This window comes from Budorcas taxicolor, chromosome X (genome assembly GCF_023091745.1).
Source record: "Budorcas taxicolor isolate Tak-1 chromosome X, Takin1.1, whole genome shotgun sequence".
NCBI classification, from domain to species: domain Eukaryota; kingdom Metazoa; phylum Chordata; class Mammalia; order Artiodactyla; family Bovidae; genus Budorcas; species Budorcas taxicolor.
In genome coordinates this window covers 124981751-125006709 of record NC_068935.1, presented here as the reverse complement: position 1 = coordinate 125006709, position 24959 = coordinate 124981751, and the positions used below count along the sequence as shown (strand labels likewise).

Below are 24959 nucleotides of genomic sequence, written 5' to 3'. Positions count from 1 at the left end.
GTGTGGAGAGCAGTCATGCCAAGTGCCTGCTCAGAGGGCAGAGGAAGGAGACAGGGGTATAAGGTGGTATCAGGAACCCTGGCAGCTGCGGAGGCAGGTGGGGCAGTTTGGAAAGGAAGGAGCAGTTGGCGAGCTGTCTGTCTTGTATCCACCAAGCCTGATTGACACTGGCCAGGTGCCTGCTTTGCTTAGGAGCAGAGGAGGTTTACAAGTTGTCCTGTTTTTTTCTCCTTTGATTGACTTCACTCCCTGATTCCATCAAACTTAGCCTTCCTGCCTTCTTCCATGAGAAATGATGCCACGTTTTTTCAAAAGAGATGTCTCTGAAGCTAATTCTAAACAAAACCAGGGTTCCCTGTAGCTCTAGACTACCCCCCCCCCCCGCCAAATGATGACTAAAGTATTCATATGAGCTGACAATGATGTTTTCTTTGAATGCCACAGGAAGACAGGGCAGTGAGAACTGAGAAGGCAGAATGGGTAAATTGGTGGTAGTAGAAAATTCATCACAAGAGTTCATGATTCTCAAATAAAAAGACATAATTGATTTTCCAGGATAAGCAGTAGGTCAACGCTTTCTCTATTGTGTTTACCAGCATTAACTAGCTCCTGTAGGTGCACAGACAGAAACAGCCTTTCAACTCAGCCAAGTATTTTAAGTCATGAGTTTTTTAGAGGCACTTGTTCTATTTATTCTCTTCCCTCCATAGAGAAAATAAAACACTCCAGCTCCAAGCCCAGGTGGTGTCATCCTGCTCAACTGGCAGGTTGGTGCTAAGAACAGAGGATGTCAGAGCTCTGAGTGATCTGAAGGTCTCCTTTAAGCTGAGGAAACTCAGGCCCAGAGGGGCCAGGTTAACAGCCATGTTAACAGGAGCTAAAATACATCTCTCGTTGTCCAGACTGTGGCAATTCATTAAAAAAAGAACCAACATGAAAATATTCCTCAGAAAGTCATTGAGCCAACATCTTTTAATTTCCAGGAGAGAAGAATGCCTTTCCTGGTCTTCATATGTGCAGGGCATACAGGCCCATGTGTGCGTGTGCCTGTGTGGAGATCTGTGGCTTGGACACAGAAGCAAACACCATCCTTCAAAGGATATATGAACCAGATTTCATTTCTTCCTATTATGACCAGGAAGGAAACAGATTTGGGTGTTCTGGAGTGAAGACAGCAGGAAGCCAAGTTTTGCTTCCTGCTGAAGGATTTCATCATTGATTCTGCCTTTGCGTGGCAAGTCTGGCCAGTCCCAACCATCCTCCTGGGCAAGAACTGTGATTTGTCACTATGCTTCACAAGCCAGTTTGTCTTCAGAGTTCTGGCCCCACACACATAATTGCTGAAAGTAACCAGAGGAGTGGACTCCTGATGGCTGGGTGCCCTTCAGGGCCCTTTGTCAGCGGGAGATGGTAAGGTTGTGGAAGCCAATTTCAGCCTGACTTTGAGACTGAAGGAAGCCCTCCTCCAGGCCCCTGGCTAAGTTTTCTGGAGGTGTCTGCATGTAAAGCTGGACAGGGGATACAAATACACAGCTCCTGATCAGTGTACCCCTCATGGCTCTAGAAACACATAGAAGCCTTCACTCTGCCCTTTCTTCTCCTGTCCCTGGTGGATTGACAACACTTTTGAAGAGTGCATCTGGGGCTCTGCCCCTCTGTACCCTACAGAGTTCCCCCCACAGGAGATCCCCGAGAGCTACCACAAAACCTGCTCTCTGGAGGGTCTCTCTCGAGTTTCCTCTTCTTGGCCTCTGGGCCGGTGGCCTATATCCACAGTCTGCCTCTTGGCTGGGCTCATCCAGATTGTCAGCCTGCTGGGTAGTCACCCAGGCTTTGGTGTTCTGTTTCTCCTTAAGGTGCTCTCAATTCTACCCCTTGGCTTGCCTCCTCACTCTATCTATCCCATCTGGAAAGTGATGCTTTGATTCCATGGCCACACCTCACTACTGCATGGTGGATCTGGACCCCGCTTTGTATGGAAAAGAGAAATCTGACAAAGGACCTGGCTTTCCCTGCCCCTCCCTCTACTCTTCCTCCTCTCTCATACTATCATGGCAGAAGAAAGGGAAGGTACAACTTGTCACCAAGTGACCAAAAGACAAGGCATTCCTTAGTGCCAAATGTATATTAACCATGCTCCTAAGGACTGAATATTTGCCCATTGAATGAACGCAAAATTCTTCTGCTGAAGCCTACCCCTCAGTGTGGTGGTATTTGGAGATGTGGCCTTTGGGAAGAGATTAGTCATGAGGGTGGAGCTCTCATGAATGAGATTAGTGCCCTTAAAAAGCAGACCCCAGAAAGCTCCCTCGCCCCTTTCACCACACGAGGACACAGCAAGAAGACAGTTATCGATGAACCAGGAAGGGAGCCCTCAACAGATGCCAAATCTTGGACTTCCTAGCCTCCAGAACTGTGAGAAAGGAATTTCTGTTGTTTATAAACCACCTAGTCTATGGTATCTGTTATAGCAGCCTGACCTGACTAAGACACATACTGTTAGACCCTATGAAGGTGAAGCTTGGGACATGGGGTCTGCCTTCAAAGAGATTATAGTCCAGATGGCATGATGACAAAGAATCACTTCAGGCAAGAGTATACTGAATGAGCTGCTCAGCTGGGAGAACAAAAGCTGTAAGCACCAACAGAGAAGGAAGAAGGGTGCCACCCAGGCCATGTCAGAGAAACTCAGCTGGGGTTTTGTCATTAGGCCATCATTATCACTGGGGCAACATCAACACCTCAATGATCCCCTTCTCTGCAGGTAAAATTACCCAGAAAATCAAACGTACAGACAAATAATGTCAAAGGCAAGTTTTATTCATCATGCTGCTTATTAATAAGCACATATTTCTTTTTGGAAGACTAAAAAGAAGGAAAGAATTCATTAGGCAACTTCAGAAATTAGAAAGGATAGTGGTTCTCAAAAGGATGAAGCTCATGACTAGGAATAAAGAAAATTCTGGCCGAGGATAGTGTTGTAAACTAGATTATCAGATGATGGGGGCTAAGGTAAGGGGCCTCCTGAGAACTTGGTAAAGAGAATGTGGTCCAAGTTAAACCACCAACGTCACCTAGAGAGATGATCCATCATGGGAATCAAGCAAGAGAGATCCTTTCCTATAAAACTTTGAAACCTACAAAACTCCCACCAAACCATCCTAAGGTTGGCACTCAATTATAATGGAGAAGGTGGGAAACCCACTTGATTGTACCACTGTGTGTCCAAAGATGGATGATGGATGGGAAGTAACCGATCAGCCATGAAAACAGAGAAAAATGGAGAGCTGCGGGGGCCACAGGTGTGGGACTCTCGCCAGCATTATCTAGGCTTTGCTGAATTGAACTTAACACCCAGTTCCCTTGGCTCACCCTGCCCCCTGGTGCCTGAGGGACCTCAAGCTACAACTCTAAGACCCTTTGTGAAAGTAACTAGCTCCTTTTCTTTTCATTCTGTGCTCTCCTGGAAAGTACCAAACAAATGTGGTTTCCTGTAGAATCTGGATTTTAAGGAATCAGGCCCACAGGGAGCAAATGCCCAGGGCAGGCAGGCCCACGTGCTCCAGATGGGCTGATATTTCAGTTCTCATCATGATTAGTAAGCTGCCAGTCTGCTCCCTGAGTAAGTCTCTGTGAGTTTGCCAATGTGAGTTTGCATCACAGTCACAGGTACCCTTCAAACTCTTTAAGGGTAGGGTTCTGTGTCCCTGAGGCCGAGAGGCAGACCCTCCACTAGGGCAATGCCTCTGGGCTTCTCAGCAACATCCTAATTCTCGACATGGCACAAGCTCATGAGCCCCCAAATCCATGCAGACAAGTACAGTACCATTGTCTGGTGATCAGAACATTTTCTCTTAGAAGAACTGGATCCCGAGACTTTCTTAAAACACTATCTTTCAGAAACATTACCTTTCAGGATACCTGTTCTATCTTTATTATTATTGTTGTTGTTATTTTTAATGATGAAGATGTTTCTGCAGTTCAGGGAGTCTAAGTTCCCTGCTTTCCCTCAGTCCTGACAACAGAGCATGCACGACGCTTCATCAGAGCTCTCAGAACATTTAATCTTTCCATTCTGATATTCAATTTTCCTGTTGAGGCTCAAAATAAACAGGCAGCCACTGAATCTAGATTCTCTTACAAACGGCTTATATAATTGCTCCAAAATATGCACCCGGAGATTGACCGGTGCTCTCAGAAATGTCTTAGGGAAAAGCCCCAGAGTCTTTGCAAGCCCAGTGCGAGAGAACCCTCTGAAAGAAAGACTTCCAGGAGTTCCAAAAGGCCCAGGAGTAACCACCTGAATCCACACCCCAGAAGAAAATACGCCAGCCTTGTCAGAAGGCGTTGCTGATGCCTACTGATTCAAGAGGTCTGCCGTTGAATAAATGCTGTGTGCGGCTGTCTACCCTAATCATCACACATTGTCCTCTTTTCTGGGTGAGTGACTGCAACCCCAGCCACTGGCAAGACAAGATGACATCTGCTGAATCCGATGGCAGAGTCATGTTGCAGGCTCTGTCATTGACATCGTGCATTTGTGTTAATGATTCTAATCATCTTTACACAGTCAACTCCGCACACGACAGCCCTGTCTCCAGTCACGCTGTCACCAACTCACCAACGCTCTGGGTGCAGTAATAAAGGCTGGTGTAACAACCAGTGCAAAGCTGGTTGGTAGGTTTTATAGGTCAGAGGGGATGAAAAGGATGTAATACTTTGAATCTTCTAAAAGTTAAATGTCACATTATGCAATCACTTCTCAGCTGTGGCTATTACTTTGTCTGACAGGTATAACTATTGTTTCCCTAAAATTGAGTTTTCTGCTTCTTAGGAACAAAGGTAAAAGACCTATCAGAGAGATGGTGGCTGCCTGTCTGGGGTGGGAAAGATGCCCATGGGCCCCCAAGAGCATGCATGCTTCAGTGAGCAAGCGGAGTCCACTCATCACTGACAGCTTCACTCTCTCAGCAGGAGTCCTCCTGCAATACTTCATGTAACAGAGCAGCGCTTCTAGAAAAGCATGCCATGGACTCTCACTTGAGCGAATTTATTGCCCCATAAAATATGACTGGGGACTAGAAGGCAGGGTGCCACAAGGTAGGCAACCACAGGCTTTGTCCATTTGTTAAACTATTTATCCAGATTTTACCTCAGCATTCAAAACCATACTACCTCAGTCAGAATCAAGAATGTGTCAAAAGTCTGGTAGGATGGCGAGCTTGCTAAGATCCTTTAGCCAGAGAGAGAGGTGTCAACATGGAGGCCTTGGCATCCAAGTGCTTTGGATGTGAATACCCTTTATCAGGCTCAAACAGGTAGTCTGGGTGGTCCCCTGCTACCCAACTCTAAGCTCACAAGGACAGCGGCCATGTGAGTCTTCTTCACTTCCATCAACCAGTATGGCAGCCTGTCCAAGGAAGGAACCCAACAGATACAGAGAAGATGAATGAATAAACATAAAACATCACTGCCAGGCAGCAGATGCCCACCAAATATGCAAAGAGACATGAAGATTATGCCATCCTGTACTCGCTTGTCTCTGCACATACATAAAGCACTAGATTTCTTTTTAAAGGCTATTCATCAAAGTTCTTAGATGCATTGGGATCCCCAGGGAAGCTCACCAAGACACCAAGCTAACTCTGTACTGATGTGATGAACTGGGGTCAGATTTCTACCACTGTTGCACAGTTTTAGCTGGAGTCTTCTCACACTTGTGCTAAGAGTAACTACACAGACTGGAATAGTTAATATGTATGGAGCATTCACAAAGGACCAGGTGCTGTGTTAAGGAATTCATATGTGTTATTTTGGTTAATCTTCTCAACAATTTAACAAGGTCGGTATGATTATTCCTGCAATTTAATAGATGAGAACACAGTTGTCACTCAGTATTCATGGGAGATTGGTTCCAGGAACCCTGCAGAGAGCAAAAATCCACAAATGTCCAAGTCCCTCATATAAAATGGGAAAGTATTTGTATATAACCTATGCACATCCTCCCCTATACTTTATCTCTAGATTACTTATAATATCTAATACAAAGTCAACGCTATATAAATGGTTGTAACTGCTATGTGTATAATTGTCACTACACAGCAAATTCAAGACATCTAAGCTTTACCTTTAGGAACTTCCTGAAATTTACTGTTTAGTATTTTCAACCCAAGGTTGATTGAATCCATAGATGCAGAATCCAGAGATATTGAGGAAACAGTCAATGAGTTGATCTTGAACAGAACAATTAAGTGACAGGGCCAGGGTTCAAGTTCCAGTCTATTCAATGCTGAAGGCTAGAGTCACAACCACATTCTACAAATGTCTGCCAAACCTCCTTCCTGTGTCTTACAGTTTTAAACATTTACTATACAGATACTGCCAAGGGCTAGTGTCTTTTTCTTCCTCAGGGATGAATTCTGTTAGCCGATAACCCACCACTACAACCATTGTCAATAAAAATGGCTCAAATGATTTTGCTTGGTGGAAGACGTCTACTGAATGGCGAGCCCTTCTCTGTTCTATGAATTTATTCTCCTCCTAAAGTACGGTTCGAAACTAGAAGGTGGGTTGTCATCACTTAGACAGACACCCGCATCTACACCAGAGCTTCCCAAATCGTAATGTGGAAACAGACCACCTGAGGATCTTAATAAAACATGGGTTCTGATGCACAGGTCTAGGGGTGAGGTTCAAGCATTTTTAACAAGCTCCAGGTAAGGCTGACAAAGTGTGGTCCCCAGACCAGCAGTGTCTCAAGGATCTAGAAAACACTGGGAAGCAGAATTCTCTGAACCTCAAACTTAATTCCCAGAGAGAATACAGATGTGGAACCAAGCATCCTTCAGCTAAACAAGAAAGACAGCCATGAAAAAGCCTAAAAGGTGTAGCCGTTTGTTCAAACCAATCTACAGGCCATAATCTTGGTGGGTACAAACACCATCTGGCTCCTTGAACAATCATATCCATCCATCTAAGCAGTGTATACACCACCAATGCTGTTTAGTATCCTTGGTAATCAACCCACTAGTATTGTAGCTACCTTCCCCGAACCTCAATTCCATGGGAATATGATGGGTCAAAGTTTATGGTCCAGTAATAGAGCCCCCATGGGCATGAAGAGAACACAGGCCAGAAAAAGTGGGCAGAAGGCGGAGAAAGCCTGAGCCAAGAGCTCTGAGCTGAAGAACAGCTTGGAAAAGGCCAAATAGACCAAATCACTGTGGAATTCCTCTTTACATTCCTCTTAGAATGTAAAGTGCTTCTAACTTTTCAACATTTCCTGTTACAGTGTCATTAGAGAAGCAACATGCTTGCCACGAGGCAAACAAAGATGGACTGGCTCATTTAAACCACAGCATTGTAAAAATGGGTTCTCACAAAGAAAGAGAAAGTACATATCAGAGGGATACACACACACACACACACACACACACACAATGGGCATGCGTGTGTATTTGTTGTTGTTTAGTTGCTAAGTTATGTCCGACTCTTTGCGACCCCATGAACTGTAGCCCACCAGGCTCTTCTGTCCATGGAATTTCCCAGGCAAGAATACTGGAGCTGATTGCCATTTCCTACTCCAAGGCATCTTCCCAACCCAGGGATCGAACCCATGCCCCCTGCATTGGCAGGTGGGTTCTTTACTACTGAACCACTAAGGAGCCCACACATGTGTACACCTGGCCAAATATGTGTACACAGATACAGAGTTGGGAAGATCAGTAAGCCTCATCCTGCATCCTTGGCTTCAGCCACTTCCACATTAGTCATGTCACCACCCAAGGACACACTATGCAGGATACAGGCCATCCACTTACCAATGGAGCCCCCAAGGGTTTCTGTCATTTATTTGGTTGCTGAAATGCTCCAGGTACCAAACCAAGTGCTTTGCACACATCATCTTGTCTAGTCACACAACGACCCTAGAAGAAGGCTCTCTGATGAGGAAACTGGGGTCTGTGGAAGGTAACAGACCTGTTCACACACACTAGGTATGGGGCAGCCGGTCCATCAGACTAAAATGCCGGGGCTCTTCAACAACAGATGTCCTCACCCCGCGCCCCCAGCCCGTCATGGAGGCCGCAACTCTGACAGCAGGCGGTGTGCTGAGAGCCGAGCCGCAGAGACTTACGTTTCCCTCCTTCTCAAAGTCAGGTGGCAGCAACTTGACGAAGTTGTCAGGAAACACTCCTCGTCTGCCGTTCAGTTCTCCTTCCCACCAGCCCACGTCGATGCAGTCCTAGGAAACAGGAGAGCAGAGTGAGAAAGGGGGCAAGCACCTCACGGAGAGCTCTGACACCCCTTTTAGAGAGATGGAAGTGCTTTCCTTGAGGCAGCCATCAATGGTTCCTAAGACTCAATAGCACAAACACCAAAGTTGGATGGGAGGACAAAAGCTCCGGTGTCCTAGAGCTGCCAGCTGGGACTCGAAACCCAGTGTGGCTTTTAGAGGCCCTGCAGATGGTGACTGCAGCCATGAAATTAAAAGATGCTTGCTCCTCGGAAGAAAAGTTATGACCAACCTAGATAGCATATTAAAAAGCAGAGACATTGCTTTACCAACAAAGGTCCATCTAGTCAAAGCTATGGCTTTTCCAGTGGTCATGTATGAGTGTGAGAGTTGGACCATAAAGAAAGCCGAGCACCAAGGAACTGATGCTTTTGAACTGTGGTGTTGGAGAAGACTCTTGAGAGTCCCTTGGACTGCAAGGAGATCCAACCAGTCCATCCTAAAGGAGATCAGTCCTGAATATTCATTGGAAGGACTGATGCTGAAGCTGAAACTGCAATACTTTGGCCACCTGATGTGAAGAGCTGACTCAGTGGAAAAGACCCTGATGCTGGGAAAGACTGAAGGTGGGAGGAGAAAGGGATGACAGAGGATAAGATGGTTGGATGGCATCACCGACTCAATAGACATGGGTTTGAGTAAATTCTGGGAGTTGGCGATGGACAGGAGGCTTGATGAGCTGCAGTCCATAGGGTTGTAGAGAGTTGGGCATGACTGAGTGAGTGAACTGACTGAGAGCAATAAGATCTTTTTCCCCCTCTTAAAGATAGGAGAAAATATATTTTCTTCATTTTAACATAATGAAATTATTTCATTAACTGCAAATGTGGGTTAGAAAACATCACACACACAAATGTTCTCTTTGATTAGCCTGTCACAAAGCTTGTTGAAATTAAGAAGGGCTGGGTGACAGTCAGCCAAGTGGGAGAAAAATCCCACTCTGTGCAAGCTCATTAATGCACCTTTTCCTCCCCATGTTGAGGGGGCACAGTCGTCATCATGAAAAGCCCTTCTCCCCACCCTCCAGAGCTTAGTGTTTGCTCACTAAATGAAAGAAGAAATCTATTCATTCTCCCAGATCAAACCTGCTTCCCTTGGAATAAATGCTATTATGTTCATACACTTGTCGAACGTTTGAGTGCCTACTCTGCGCCAAGTCTTGGGGACAGAGCTCAGCGTAGCCTTCACAAGCTCCCATCCCGAGCCTAACGGCCCCATGGAGCTTCCAGGCACTCAGCCTCATGCCAGAGAACCACCTGCAGGTTTCCCCATCCTCAGTGGGGGGCATGGGGTGGGGAGTTTGATCTTCTCTAGTTCGATAATAAATCTCATATTTGTTCTCTGGGTCCAATTCCACCTCTCCCACCCCAATCCAAGACCTACCAGCCTGTTGTCAACCTCCTCACTTGGGCATTTAATCCTTCCCTGTGTATGTACAACATATGCACCACTGTCAGCACATGTCATTGACAATTCTCAGACAGTGATCGACAGCTTCCAGCTAAAAACCCAAATGGGCAAAGGCTTTCCCCCAGAAAAATGCTTTTAAAATAAATGCTTGAGAAAGGAATTCCTGCTCAGGGCTCACAGAGACACACTCGTGGTCCTTCACGATACTGGTGGGGCTGGAGGAGGGCTCAGGCAGGCTCAAGCAGCAGATGTGCAGCTGGCCTCAGGCCTGGCACTGAACCCTGGGAGGCCCTGGCTTATGTGACTCATGTGTGCCTTGCTAGAGCATCCAGTCCAGCAAAGAGAGAAACACAGCTGAATTTTTTACCATCATACCCCCAGACCAATGCCACATATAATAAGGATTTCTGGAATCAATGAAGGCTCTTTCTAATCCCGAGTTCTGTGATCTCCCTCAGTCCAAGACTAGGATTATTGCAGGACAAGATAGTCTCTATCTGCCCCAAGCTGTGAGGATTCTATGTAAGTTACGGCAGAGTCCACCTCAGGTGAGAAGTAAATGCTCACCATTGTCTCTTCCCACAGGGGTAACTGTTACAGGGCTAGACCGACTCTTTAGAAGAGAATATAGGTTTGGGAAGTGGGTCCTACATCACCCCATAAATTCTAGTCCCAAGCAACATCCTTAGACAAAGACTCTTGAAGCATCAAGTGCAGATTTACTCAGAATAAAACAAGGTTCAAAAAACTTAAATCTGAAAGAATGCTTATCTTTCATGGAAAATGACAATGTGAAGCTGAGCTAAGTGTTTTGGTCCTGCCCATGTCACATCACTCTCTGAGCAATCTAGCATCAGTCCGAAATAATGGATTCATGAACAGGGGTTGTGGAAGCAGAATTTGATGGGTTGTGAGTTTCTTCCATCTCTGAGAAACCATTATATCCTCAACAGTATCAGGAAAGCTCATGAAGGAGTAGGGGTGGAAATTCCTTACTCCTAATCCTTAAAAATTAAGTCTTTAAATCCAGAGCCTCTGTTTCTGAGGAAATGCTTGGCATATATATTTTTTTCTCTTGTTTTTTCTGGACAAGTTCTTGTCATCTTCAAAACCCAACTTGAAACTCACCTGTAGGAAAGTGACTATAATGAAAGCTTTTGTCTTTTCTCTAACACTCAGAACTGTGTTAATTTGCATTTCATGATATTCCATTTAACAAACAACTATTACATATAAAATATATGTCAGTTCATTCTGTAGGCACCAAACATTAAACATGCAAAAGAACATGATCCCTAACTCCCGGGAGCTTAGAGATGTGTGTGAAACACACACATGCACACTAGCACTCACATAACATACAAGGTCCTTTTTTTGATAACTGTATCAACCACGAGCTCTGGTACCAAAGAGAAAAGAATCATTAACAGCTTTTCCAATAATCTTCGATCTTTTCATGTGTGAAGGGTTTGCTTATATGAGGGCTGAATTTTTCTCCACGTTCATTTCAGATCATCTGATACAGACTTAGGTCTGTAAAAGGCACTCAAATATTGTTTAGTGCTGTCTTTCTTTTGAAGGCTTTTTAAAACTTTCTAAATGGTGCAAATCCAAGCTTCCCATTAGTCTTATGCAATCAGTAACCGAAGAACCACTGTAATGAAGCTTTTGATTTTGCACGCCAGAAAAACAATAAAGAACATTTTAATAAGCAAAAGCATATTCAGAATAACTTCAGAACTTATGTACGCCTACAGGGAAAAACAGTGCATATGACAGTATATTTATGATACCTCCCATCAGTGATGAATAGCTCGGATGGCTCATCTGGGTTCTGCTTTTTAAGGAAACCATGAATAGTGCTAATCGCTGTGCAATTCAAGGTATGAGAGGGGAAGCATGAAGGTGGAACACAGTGTGTCTAATCATTCTGACCGGTATAAGAACAAACACAAGGTTCATGGATAAGTACACTGAAAAAAGAAAACTGACATCATGACTTAGAATACTGAGAAAAATGAAAAGGGCATCTGCAGCAGGACAGAAAATAGCCACAGGGTCAAGATGCCTGCAGTGGGAGCGAGATTTAGAGAACTGAGACATTTTTCCCCCTAGCAATAGAAGCTAATTTAAGGGAAACAGGAAAAATTCTGACAGCAAACTGAGAAGTGAAAATAAGTCCTCTTCAACAAACCAGACAGAAGAATGAGGCTTTTGGTGGCAGAGATGAAGAGAGAATTATTTGTCTGAGGGCTCTATTTCCAGAAGTGTGAAACAGCAGCGAATTCAATTTATTTAATTAGGACCTAAAACATGCAGGACAGGAGAGGAATTCAGGGGGGAAAGAACGTCATCGTGACCTTATGGGGCTCCCAAGCTCAGAGCCAAGTGAAAGAGGTGGGCACGGCGAATCACGATTGCACTGAGAGACAGGCAGCAGTGCTAGGCTAGATTAGCAACGACAAGGGGGACCGGGAGAAGCCTCATCCTCGTCTTGAAGGAGAGGAAAAGGGCAAGAATCAAGGTCATGAGAAAGGCCAAGGGTGGGATCACCAAGGGTGAAAGAAGGGGAAAGGGAAAGCAGGAAGCTGGGGTCATGGAAGAGAACATTCGAGAATTGGCCCTTAGAATGAAGGTAATGCTTGCCTCCCAGGAAGCGCCAACCAGCCTCTACCAAAGAGTGATGTGAGGGGTGAGGCAAGACGGCACTCATGAGTGATGGGGGCAGAATGGACAATCAATGACTTATGAGGCCAGAACATCACCAGGGTGGAGTTTTAAATGTCCCCCAGGAGGATGGCAGGAGGTGGATGAAGGCAGAATGATGAGGCAGTAGCTGACCACTAAGGAGAGAGTCAGTGCTGTTAAAATACTGGAAGCTTTTACAGTGACCATATAATTTATTTCCAAACCTAGGACACTATTAATAATTATACCATAGGTATAACCCAAGACGATATCTACCCTAGTGAATTTTGAGATTTCAATAAGGATGAAGAAAGGGCAGCATATGCAGGTAAAGGGACAGTCTTTAAATGAGGTGGAAGTTTGCAGTGGGAAAGAGTAAAAGATCTGCATGTATTTATTATAGATGAAAGTTTCCAGAACAATGACTAGAAATAAGATCTATTCACATGCAAGCAGAGGAAAGTAGACCTTGACCCTTATCATGAATCAAAGAACATGGACAGAATTATATTTCTGACATAGGATGTTCACTCTTTTATGATTTAAGTCCTCAACACGGTTTCTGTATGCCTCATCCCCAGGCAGATATTAGAGTAAAATATATTTTTCCTTGTAAAATACAAATGACATGTTTCCTTTTAAGGAATGAACGGAGCCTTAGGTGTGCTGTACTCCAACCTACGTTCCTCACTGTATCTATCTCATGAACCAAGGCATCTCAGAGAGAGGAGGAAGACAGTGAATTGGGGCCATCAGATACTTCAGTGGCCCTCCAGTGATAAAGACTCTGGGTCTCAGTTCCTTGATATACAGGAGAAGATGTCTGAAGTGTAAAGAGCAACGCAACTGCTGAACTGCTGCTGGTGGGTGTCGTCATTATTGTGATTCCATGGGGGTGGTGCCAGAGACCTCAAGGGATCGTGAGCCCAGGAAAGCATCTTGATTAAGTATACAATACATCTGTCACGTGACTCAGCATCATCTTCCGGTGAAACTCCCTGGCAGCGGCTCACATGCCTGGAGGGAGGCTAAGGCCCCAGAGTGTGTCTGAGGAGGGAGACTGGCCTGGCCCCCCATGTCAGGCTTTAGTCCACTCCACCATGCCAGAGGGGCCCTGGGGAACATGGAGGCACCACCATTGCGCACAGCTCTCCCGCTAGGGACCAGCTTAGAGGTGCCCTCTGACATCCAAGCTGGCGGCAGGAGTCACCAGTGAGTCCTGCTCTGTCTGCCTCCTGTGTAAGAACTTCAAATGTTTAAAGAAGACCAATTTGCCACCTGGCTTATAAACTGTAAAACCTGGCTGCAACCTCATGTGGGGCTCCATTTGGTCCAGAGTGCAAAGCAAACTCTTAGAGCCTTGTTTCTTTAAGCTGGCTGCACATTTAGAATCACTTGGGGCTAATACCCCACACCAATTAAACTATAAATCCTGGGGGCGGGGGTTGAAACTGAGAAATCAGTGCCTTTTAAAGGTCCCTGCGTCCTTCCAATGTGCAGTCTGAGAATCAATTATTTAGACTAAGGCTGCTCAAATGTGTACACTGTCCTTGTGTGGATTGTGTGAAGATGACAATTCGGATTCAATAAGTCTGGGGCTGGTCAGAGATTCAGCATTTTAACAGGTTCCCAAGTGATGTCAATGCTACTGGTTGAAAACTTTGAGTAACAAAGTTCTCAAAAATGGACAGCTCCATAGAAACAAGGAATCTTATTTTTATACTCTGTATCCACCAAACACCTAGCACGGTGCCTGGCAAATACTGATGATGAGACATGTCAGCTGAATGGATGAACTGATGGATGGCCCAATCTCCTCTCAGACTACTATTCCACTTCTCACAATTTTCAAACATCCAAAGTGAAGTCAAGTTGAACAAGGAAGAGGAAGGAGTAGATTAGCTACACAAGAAAGCTTCATTTATATAATCAGGCTTACCTGGTGGTCTGTACTGAATTATTTGTTCATAATTGTAACAATTTAAAAAGTACCTTTCAAAGAGAGGTCACGTTTTCTAAGACATTGTACATGGCCTATGTGAGTTTGGACAGGAATGTATAGTTCAGACATAGTTTGCTCTTATGTCACCCCAGCAAACTTCAAAATGATGGTTTCACCAGCTGGTCCTCTTGAAAAAGAAAAGTGCTCCCCTCGTGGTCAGCTGTCCCTACACTCCCTAGTACTGATTTTCCAGAAATTACCCAGCATGGCTGTTTTTCATGACCTTCTCTATGACTGAAATATCATTAGAGAAAGTGAGTGCTATGTGATTTCAGTGTGGCTGTCAAGTGAGCCTCTGAGTGCCTCGAGGGGGTCTGACACTCTCAGCACCCTACCAGCAGTATGAAAAGTGCTGTTTAATATTTACTAATGAACGCCTTCTACATGGAGCTTCAGGGGGGCTGTTGAAAGGACACTCCATGGAAGCTGAAGCCCAGGAGCACTTCGTTCTGCCTCAGCTTCTTAACACCTTCTCAAGAGATGCAATTATTCTGCATGGCTGGGATTTCTGCTCAGTATTTCCAACATCCCCTAAGTCAGTTACTCCAGCAGACTCATCAACATCACAGTCAATGAGGTAACAGGAAAAAAGATAACCATGCCTATCTCAGTGTCAGAAGAAATGCCCAGCAGAGCATAGTTAATGAGGGAAGTCAAGGAGACCATTCCAGGGACAAGCCCACTAAAGAAGATGTCACATTTCGAGTGTTCACATCCTAGGATGGGTGAGGCTTAGGCAGTCATTCACTGTTTTACGATACTGGGAAGTAGTAACCTCAAAGAGATTGTCTACCTCCAAAAGAAAAAATCCTGACTTCTTATTGGGCAACAACTTACAGGCTTTGCTATACTTATAACCTTTTCGTTTTACATATTGCATGACTGGTAACAAAAACTTGGGTGAATAACACAAAAACAGCATTAATCAAGCTTCCTTTTAGTCATGTCAATATTAATTAAAGCAAGTCCTGATGCCTGAAAATTGTATTCAGAAATAACTGCATGCCCTTTATAAGCTATCCATACCATACCTCACATTTTTGAGCTTCTTCTTACATCTGGTCATTTGTGACTGTATAATCTCAACAACCATGCACTGCACACTACATTATCAAAGGACTGGATTTTGCTGTCTTCCCTGAAAGAGTGTGGAGTTTCATTATGGTGGGCATGTTATTTGCAAATCAGCTTGACCTGTCAAGGCTTAGTTTTAGCCTCCATTCAGGGTGGGTCTAGTGTAGCACTGGGCTTCCCAGGTGACTCAGAGGTAAAGAATCCACCTGCCATGCAGAAGACACAGGTTTGATCCCTAGGTGGGGAAGATTCTCTGGAGAAGGAAAAGGAAACCCACTCCAATATTCTTCTGTTTTTTTTTTTTTTTTTAATGTCTTAGTTTATTAAAATAAATGTTGTACATTTTTGGCATGACCAAAAATAAATGATAGTTCCTATTGTGCATAGGTTCTTGGTCATGAAAACTCCAGTATTCTTGCCTGCAGAACTCCATGGACAGAGGAGCCTGGTGGGCTACAGTCCATAGGGTTGCAAAAAAGTCAGACACGACTTAGCAACTAAACAACAACAAGGGTAGTGCTATTTCTATGACTGACTTTTTGAGTTGTCAACTGGATGCCAAGTGTGATCAATGAAGTTTTCCTAGTCTGCTTGGCCAGAACTCCCACATCTCCAATTACTGATCATCTTTAGGATATCCACTCATCTCACAGCCCACCCACAACTCCCCTCCCATACTTATTTTCTGCTGGGCCTGGTGGACTCTTGCCCTACTGATGCACACTTAGGATATGGCCAAAGATTCAAGGGACTCCTATGTATAAACCTCCAGAGCTCGCTCTTTGCACAGCTCGATCTTCTGCAATTCCCTGCCCTGAAAATTTCATCCACCTCAGCAGTTGTGAGTTACAAACAGTTACAATCTCTGTTTCCTCTATCCGATGAGTCTTCTGCTCTGTTTGTGCTCCAGTGCCCTGTGCTGCAACTTAGAAAGTTGTTGTTCTTGTTGAGTTGCTAAGTTGTGTATGAATTTTTTGTGACCCCATGGACTGTAGCCCTCCAGGCTCCCCTGTCCATGGGATTTCCCAGGCAAGAATACTGGAGTGGGTTGCCATTTCATCTTCCAGGGGATCTTCCTGACCCAGGGATCCAACCTGTGTCTCTTATGTCTCCTGCATTGGCAGGTGGATTCTTTATGCTAAGCCACCAGAGAAGCCCCAATTTAGACTTAGCACTATCTTTCTTTCTTTTCCCAGGCAAAAAGCCAGGGGTTACATGGAACTCTATGCTTCATTTCTCTGAAAGATCACATCCTTGTGCTGTGCACTGCCCAATGCCTCAAAACAGCTGATTCATGTATTTTGTCCAAGTTTAAAGTTGTCTATGGGGGGCAGGCATGCATGCTAAGGCGCTTCAGCCATGTCTGACTCTTTGCGACCCTGTGGACTGTAGTCTGCCAGGCTCCTCTGTCCATAGGATTCTCCAGGCAAGAATACTGGAGTGAATTGCCATGCCCTCCTCCAGGGGATCTTCCTGACCCAGGGATCCAACCCACGTCTCTTATGTCTCCTGCATTGGTGGGCGGGTTCCTTACCACTAGCGCCACCTGGGAAGCCCAAAGTGGTGGAAGGGTAAATCTAATATACCCTTTACTCCATCATGGCTGCAACCAGAAGTTATATTCTCACTTGAAAATGTTGTTTCTTTAATCAGAGTGAATTTATTTTATTCTAGATAGAACTTTAAACTCTATCTTTAAAAGTCTGAGCTATTTCAAGGTCTAATTCCCAAAAGAAGTCTAGGGAAAGAATTTGTGAAATGAAGACACATATAAGGGTTTTTAATTATCCCGGAGTTTCCTTTGCTCGTCATATATACTCTTCTCTAACAAGGAAGGTAGAATATTCCCTAAGGGAAAGTCGAGTCACTGTTAACCATTTTTATATGGAAAAGTTAAATATATACAGTAAGTTAGTGACACCCAATCTTTTCTAGGTAATAGCACATCTATAAAATGTTAATATTTTGATGACATGCTGCTGGAGGCCTGACACTGTTAGAAGCCATCAACCCTGGAGAGGGTGGAGTTCCACCCCCTGAGGCCCTTTGCATCCACACAGGAGAACTGAGAGGATGTACAACAGAAGTAACATTTGAGTCCAGATTTCACTAAGAAATAAGAGAAAAGTTGAAACCAAATCTCAGTCCCCAGAAAGAAAAGAGAGTTTTCACAGGCATTATGAGAGGCAGGCAGACAGGAATTAGGGGAGACTTTTACAGGAGACAGCCCAGAGCAGAAGCCTCAAACACCTCTGGGCTCATAGATGGTTTGCCTCTTATAAAAAGATGCTTCTATATGGAGCCCTTCAGAGAACAGCACCCAACAGATGCTACCATACTGGCCCAGCTCCAGGGTCATCACTCACAATGGGCATCTCCTGGAACTGTGGGATGTGGCTATATAGTTAATCACAACAAATATATACGAATTGCCAACTGATTTCATTTGCAGCCTATACAATCCTAAGTCTTAGGAAATGTTTATATTTTGTCCTTTTTTTTTTCCTAGCAGAATGAAAGACTATGTACCCTCTTAATTCTGCTTCAAACATCACTAATCATGTGAAAAGCGGATGTTTGCAGAGAGGGCCTTTCTTGGCTACTCGTACTCTGGCTTTCAGAATGATCAGAGACATAACATATAAAGGCATGTGAACTAGCATACATCAAGTGCAGATCATCAAGGTGGCACTTTTTCATTTTTTTGTCCATTTAAATATAATTAAGCATGTGAAATTGTATAACAATATGTTTTCATAGAAACTTCTCATTTTCTACTTGTTAGGTCATTTACATTGAGAGGACCACTCAATGCTAAATTTTAGAAGCTGTTTCTAATGGCACCTTCAGCTCATCCAAATGGCTAATGGCATAATTTACCTCTCAAGGCTGTGCATCCTACAGCAGAGATTTCACTTTCACTTATGTTTAGAGAACTATATTGATTCTGCACACAAATACATGCTTTTCTTCCATTAAAAGGACAGTAGGTATAATAAAAAATCATTTTGCTTAATTACAAAGACACTGGCATTTATAAAACATATTTAATTATGTTTTAAGAGATGTTCTTAGCTCCTGCATCACCTCTAAGAGACACAAAGAAGGCTGTTAGGGTGAGGGGGGAGGAATCTTCATTTTCCAAATAAGCACCAGGAAGTAATAAGAAGTGAAGGGTATAGTCATGATCATTATGAAGGTCAAGAACACCCAAGCCAGCTGCAGCAGCTAATGGTAAATTCTTACCTCCATCTCCCTTTTTTTTTTTATAAGACAAATGTACATTTCTTTTCTTTCTTTTAGAAAAGCTTTTTCCTTGGCATAAAACTTTGTTTGGAGTCTCTTCTCTATACACAGAAAATTTAGCTTCTAGGCCTGTGCAGTGAGTGTAAAATATAATTCCCAGGTCCAATCTCAGTCCTCAGGCAACTCAGCCGAGTTCAGACCTGAGCAGTGGACTACAGCTACACTTGTCTACCGCTTGGAGGAAAAGGGGGCACAGGAGTGTAGAGGTGGGGTACAGGAAACAGCTCAGCTATGGGAGCTTCATGGTCTCTTGTCTTACAAAGAATATTCCCAGGAAGACTCAGAACAAAACCAAGCTCTTTGAAATTCAGGCAATTTATGTATCAAGCAATTATTTACTAAACACTGAGGCTCAGATGATCTTGGAGGAAAAACAGACTAACCAATCACATTCTCTCAACAGTACCTTTGCAGACCAAAAGTCTGTAATTTTGCCAAACTCCAATGCATCAGTTTTTTTCTTTCATGAATTTTGCTTTCTGTGTCCTAACAAGTCTCTTATGTTTTCATAAATAACTTTTTTATGTCTTATGTTTTCTATGCAGATCTGTGCTTCATTTTGAGTTAATTTTTGCATAATGTGTTAGATTAGGTTAGGGCTCTTTTTTTTTTGCCTGTTGATGGTCTATTGTACTAACACCATTTCTTGAAAAGATTATCCTTTCTTTCTTAAATTTTCTTTGTACCTTTGTTAAAAAATTAATTGACTATATTTTTATGGATCTGTTTCTAGACATTCTATTTCAAGGACTAGCAAACTACCTCCCATAGATCAAATGTGGTCTGCTACCTATTTTTGTGCACCTCTGAAACTAAGAATAGTTTTTACATTTTCAAATGGTTTTTAAAAATCAAAAGAATAGTATTTCAAAGTATATGAGAATTACAGGAAAGTAAAATTTACATGTCCATAAATAAAGTTTTATTGGCACTCATCCATGCCCATTCAACACCTATGACTGCTTTTGTATATTTGACACAGATATTGTATAGCCCATAAAATCTAAAACATTTTCTCTCTAGCCCTTTACAGAAAAAGTTTGCCAAGACTTGGTCTAGGATATGAGAATCCTTATCCATGCATAATCTCAGGGGTTCTCTGAATGATATTATAAAAAGATACTGTAAGGACAGAAGCTTTAAATAGAACCTCTGAAAGCCCCGAGGAGGGCAGAAAAGGAAAACACTTAATAGCCAGCTACCCATTCCAACTAGGACTAAAATATAAAAGCTTTAAGTAAAACTATTCTTAAAAGGATGAATTTTACTGCAACATGTAGTTAACTACAAAATGGGGAAATTTTAAGTTTAAAAGGTATTTATTTTTAATGACATTTTCTTAAATACCTCTATGAGTCACAAACTAAGAAAAAACATTTGCAATGTGAAAGATGACATGATAATGCCATGAATAATATGGTGTTTTTATAAAAATCAACTGGAAAATTACAAAATTTTCTACTTGAGTAAGCATTTTTAAAAATCCAAACACTTATCAGATTAGCAGAGATGACAAAGAATGACAATACCAGGGGATGATAAGGACAGGGAAACATTCTCATTGGCTCCTGAGGGAAGACTAATTGGGAGATGATCTTTCAGAACATCACTTAAATGCCTTTAAAAGGCACTGAAATGGGACTTTCCTGGTGGTCCAGTGGTTAAGAATCTGCCTTCCAATGCAGATGTGGGTTCCATCCCTGGTCAGGGAACAAAGGTCCCACAAGCTGGGGGGCAATTATGCCTGGGCACCAAAACTTGAGAGCCTGAGCGCCACAACTGGAGACTCTGTGCCCCACAACTACTGAGCCCGAGCACTCTAGAGCCCATGCTCCACAACAAGAGAAGCCTGCACGCTGTGACTAGAGACAAACCATGGCAGCAGTGAAGAGCCAGAGCAGCCAAAAGAAAAGGCACTGAGGCAGCAATACAGCAATTCCTCAGCATGAAAGAATAAGTGCTAACATTTATCCAGAACTTACTATGAGCCAGGGATTTCAAGTGCTTCGCCTCCTTTAACTCGTTTCATCTTTACAACACCAAGAGGTAGCTATTGTTACCATCTCCATTTCACAGATGTGAAAACCAAGGCACAGAGAGACTGAGTAGCCCGCCCAAGGTTACACAAGTAGTAGAAAGTGGTAGGAATGCTTACACACATGAGGATCTACAAATAAGGTGATGACTACCGGCAACATGGTGCAGAATAGGGAAAACTCAGAGACAAGCAAATGTAAAAGAGGACTGTGGTCCGCCATACATTGGGATGTTAAGGAACCATTTAACCTTGCTGCCAAAGATAGGCATGATATACTGGGGACAAATGAGGCTACACAAGAGTGTATATGATATGACCTTATTTTTATTTTGAACTATAATTGTGTGTGTGTGTGTCAAGTCTGGAAGAACATGGCTCAAATATTAAGAGAGATATCTGAAGGTGATGTGGTCACAGGTGATTTTGACTTGCCTTCCTATTGATTTGTCTTGTTCTCATTTATTCTCTGAGAGTAAGTATTACTTATTTAATTTTTAAGTAGAAGAGGGCATCAGAAAATGAGATGGCTCGTGGCATCACCAATGCAATGGACATGAACCTGGGCAAACTTTGGGAGATGGTGAGGGACAGGGAGGCCTGGAGTGCTGCAGTCCATGGGGTCGCAGAGTTGGACGTGACTGGGTGACTGAAAACCAACAACTTAACAGTGCATCCCACGCTACTTTCCATCTCAGAAAAGTATATTTTAATAAAATGCAAATGTGAATGTAAAGAGCTTTGAGATACTTTAAGAAGACAGAGGCTATAAAACTATAATAAATCAGTTTCATCCTAAGAAAAGTTAAATAATAGAGGGGCATTTCAGGGAAAGTACAGCCCTTAATTGCAGGGGAGTTCAATATACCAAGAAAGAACTCCCAGTCCATGGGCATTTGTCTTTTCTTCTTCCTATCATAACTTATCACAGCAATAACTATAATTTAACTTTTTACTTCTAAAGCACTTTCAGTCACAACATTTCATTTAATCCTACAACAATAATACAAACAGAAAGGGTGGAAACAGAAAACAGAAAAAAGAGTTTCTCTAATTCCTTAAGACACCTGCAGATTTTTATGTGTGTGTTGGAGGAAAAATGTATTCCAAGATGCTGGGGAAAGGGTGATTGATGTCCTGTCACTTAAGCACAGCACTTGGGAGAGAGATGATAATTAAATTGAACAAACACAGGGTCCGTTCAGTTTTATATAATTTGAGGTAGCATGCAAAGCTGAGAGTCGGCATCAACTGCCAATTCACATGTCGATGAGAAATCTGCAATTATCAAAATTTCCAGGTGGCATTGTTTTGACTGTCTACTGGCAAGCACAAGTCCTACTTTTACCATCTTCATCTAATTTAAAACTGTGTCTCTGTGATGGTACACAAGCTCAGGAAGCAGAGTTTTGATTAAATGTGTTTCTGGTGCCAGGAATCTTCCCAACGGTCTCAGAGTCCAGGTTACTTTTATTAGCAAGACAAAACAACAGCAAACTGTATTCCTGGAGCTTTCCAGTGGTCTGAGGAAAAGATATACTGTGACTGCTGTACCCAGTCAGGACATATGCAGTCTAACAAGACAGGCTATACCGCGAGAAATACATCCGAGGACATAAATGACTCATTTGTTGAACACTGACATTTTTCAAATGTGTGTAAACTCAGATGATCCCAGACCTATGCTTAACTTCTTCATTCACTCATAAAACACGTCCTTCTAATGGGTCTGTCAGAGCGTGTCATCATTTTCAGGGTGACACCTGCTAATTTACTCCTCACCCCTGAAACCACATTTAATCCTACACTTTAGCTCTGCTAAAAGCTTCAGCAGTTGAGAGAGAAAGGGTCAAGGCCAGCAATCTATATAGCTGATCAGCTTTCTTCTTCCAAGCTGAGAACCTTTCCTGAGATTTCCAAAGTCACTTTCTCATGGGGAGAGGAGCAAGGGAGTCTGGACACATTTTTCTCATGAATAAATGTTTCAACTAATGAATTAATTAGGGAAGGGAGGCAGGAAGAGAAAATAAACATTAAAATAAACAAAGGACAGATCATAACAGAAAGATTTAGGAAGGAGCTCAGGGTGACCTTCTTTTCTTTCTCTTTTCCCCTTGTCCTCTCTGCTCTCTTCCTCTTTCTCTTTTTTTCATGGTGACAGCAAGGAGAAAACTAACCAGAATCGAGAAGAAAAGAAGCGACATGGGCTGGGCATGGGAAGAAGTGGAAGAAAGAAGTAGGAGAAGAGAGCTTCAGGCACAAAATGAAGCAACATGAGCCCTGTGCTGACCTCAATGTGGTCTCTGCACTATGATTCCATTTCTGTAGATGCGACAATGGAATCAGCAAGTCCTGAATGATTCTGACCCTAAGAGGTCACAGCCATAGATACCAAAATGTCAGAAACGGATGGGGGAATGGTGTCATAATATTGTTTTCCTGATAAAATAATGATGATGTCATGAATTTAGAAAGAAAATCCCACAGGCACTTGCCCTAGATATACCCAGCAACAACATGTGACTCAATCAGTAGACAAGAGTCACCTCAGGGAGTGACCGAGCCCCACCTACTGCAAGAACCCACAGCCCCACAGGAAACAGCAGTCCTGTCCCGCCAGCCCCCACAGTCAAGGTCAGAAGACGCCTCTGCCCTGGCGTGGCTGCTGGTGACTAGGAGTCTCTTGGGAAAGTCGCTTCCGGGCTCTGGGCCTCTCTCTGTTCCTCTTTTGTCATCAGGACAGAACACCCAGGGTGCCATCTAACTCCCAGGACTGCTGTGACCTCAGGCATTTGGGGTTCCTGGTTTGCAACATCCCCAAGAACAGGTGAAATCCCTAAAAACAGGCAAAACCCCTAAGAACAGGCAACATCCCTAGCTGGGATTTTTTTCACAGTGGTGACCTTAAACCGCTCCTACCTGTAGCTACTCTTCTGGCTTCCTTCTTTCTTGAGCGGCACACGTATCAGTTTTCTCCCCCGAACATCAATGCTGTCTGCTTCTCCTTCCCTCCAACTACACTACACTGGGACTTTAGTCAATAATGGTACCTCTCTTCATATTTACCTTGATATTGTCAAATAGGCTGTATAAGCATGAAGAAATGGGAGTGTCTGTTTGCCTTTAATGGGTCAAAGACACAGCCACTCAGGGGAGCTTTTTGATAAGATATACCTGAGTTCTAAAGGAGTCACGTGGGAAGCCCTTCCTCCCTGGTGAGTGGGGACCACTATTGTGGGGCCAGGAGGCTGTTGCCCAAGGGCAGGGACATCGGCCCTCTCCACAGCTGAGCTTGTTCTGCCCCAGGCAGCAGCGGCCAGGGCGCACACATCCTTCACAGCTGAGCCCCACCTGAGACCCCCAGCTGCTCTCAGTCCTTCTCCAGGGAGCTTCTCGGGTTGGAAACCAGACCCAGAGGCTTCTGAACCCTTTCAATCATGCTCTGAGCACAAGCCAGGAAGGCAGGGGTGGGGGCGGCAGGAATGCAGACGAAGGAGCTATTTTTGAGTGACTGGAAATAAAAGCTAAACACAGGTGTGTTCTGCACCCATGGAAATTTTCCCAAATCCACAAGAATTCTTTATAAATAAACTAAAAAAACACACCACTGGAGTTGCCACATTTCATCCTGGTTTCCAGGGGCACACACAAATAGTTCAGGCCGGTGCACATTATTTCCAGAACTGAGGAGCGCTTACAGGCACCCACTAAAGGTGTCTGACTCATTTTCTAGCAAGCTCTATGAACTGACAACCTAGGACTGAAAATGAGGGTGATGTTTGCCCTGTGACTCCTGCCATGGCTCAGAAAAGCAGGGCAAAGAGAAATCAATTTAACTGACTATAAAATGAGACCACGGCTGGCTTTTAGGGTAAATTGAGAAACTCTACAGCAAAAGCCATCAACACTTAGAGAACAGCAATTCCGAACTTTCAACTCAACTCATAATAAAGAACTATATCAAAATGTAGATTAAACAAATCATGGTGAAACTATTCACTCTGCAATCTGAAAAGCAAACAGTCATCTAAATGAACTTGTGGGTGATCCCTCAACTTGGAGCAAGAGGAAGATTTTTTTAATAAAGCAGGCTTGACAGACTCAGATTCCATCCTTCCCATCTTCAGCAGGCAAAGTATTTTTGGCATATT

The 24959-nt window shown here is 43.6% G+C and overlaps 1 protein-coding gene across 2 annotated transcripts in view; it reads right to left on the bottom strand.

Annotated features, from left to right (window-relative positions):
- The window catches only part of SH3KBP1 (SH3 domain containing kinase binding protein 1), a 331561-nt gene that overhangs the window by 55462 nt on the left and 251140 nt on the right, over positions 1 to 24959 (bottom strand). For both annotated transcript variants that reach the window (XM_052662946.1, XM_052662948.1), the window contains one exon: positions 8135 to 8242. In XM_052662946.1, the coding sequence (XP_052518906.1) occupies positions 8135 to 8242 (108 nt within the window). The remainder of the gene's footprint in view (positions 1 to 8134; positions 8243 to 24959) is intronic.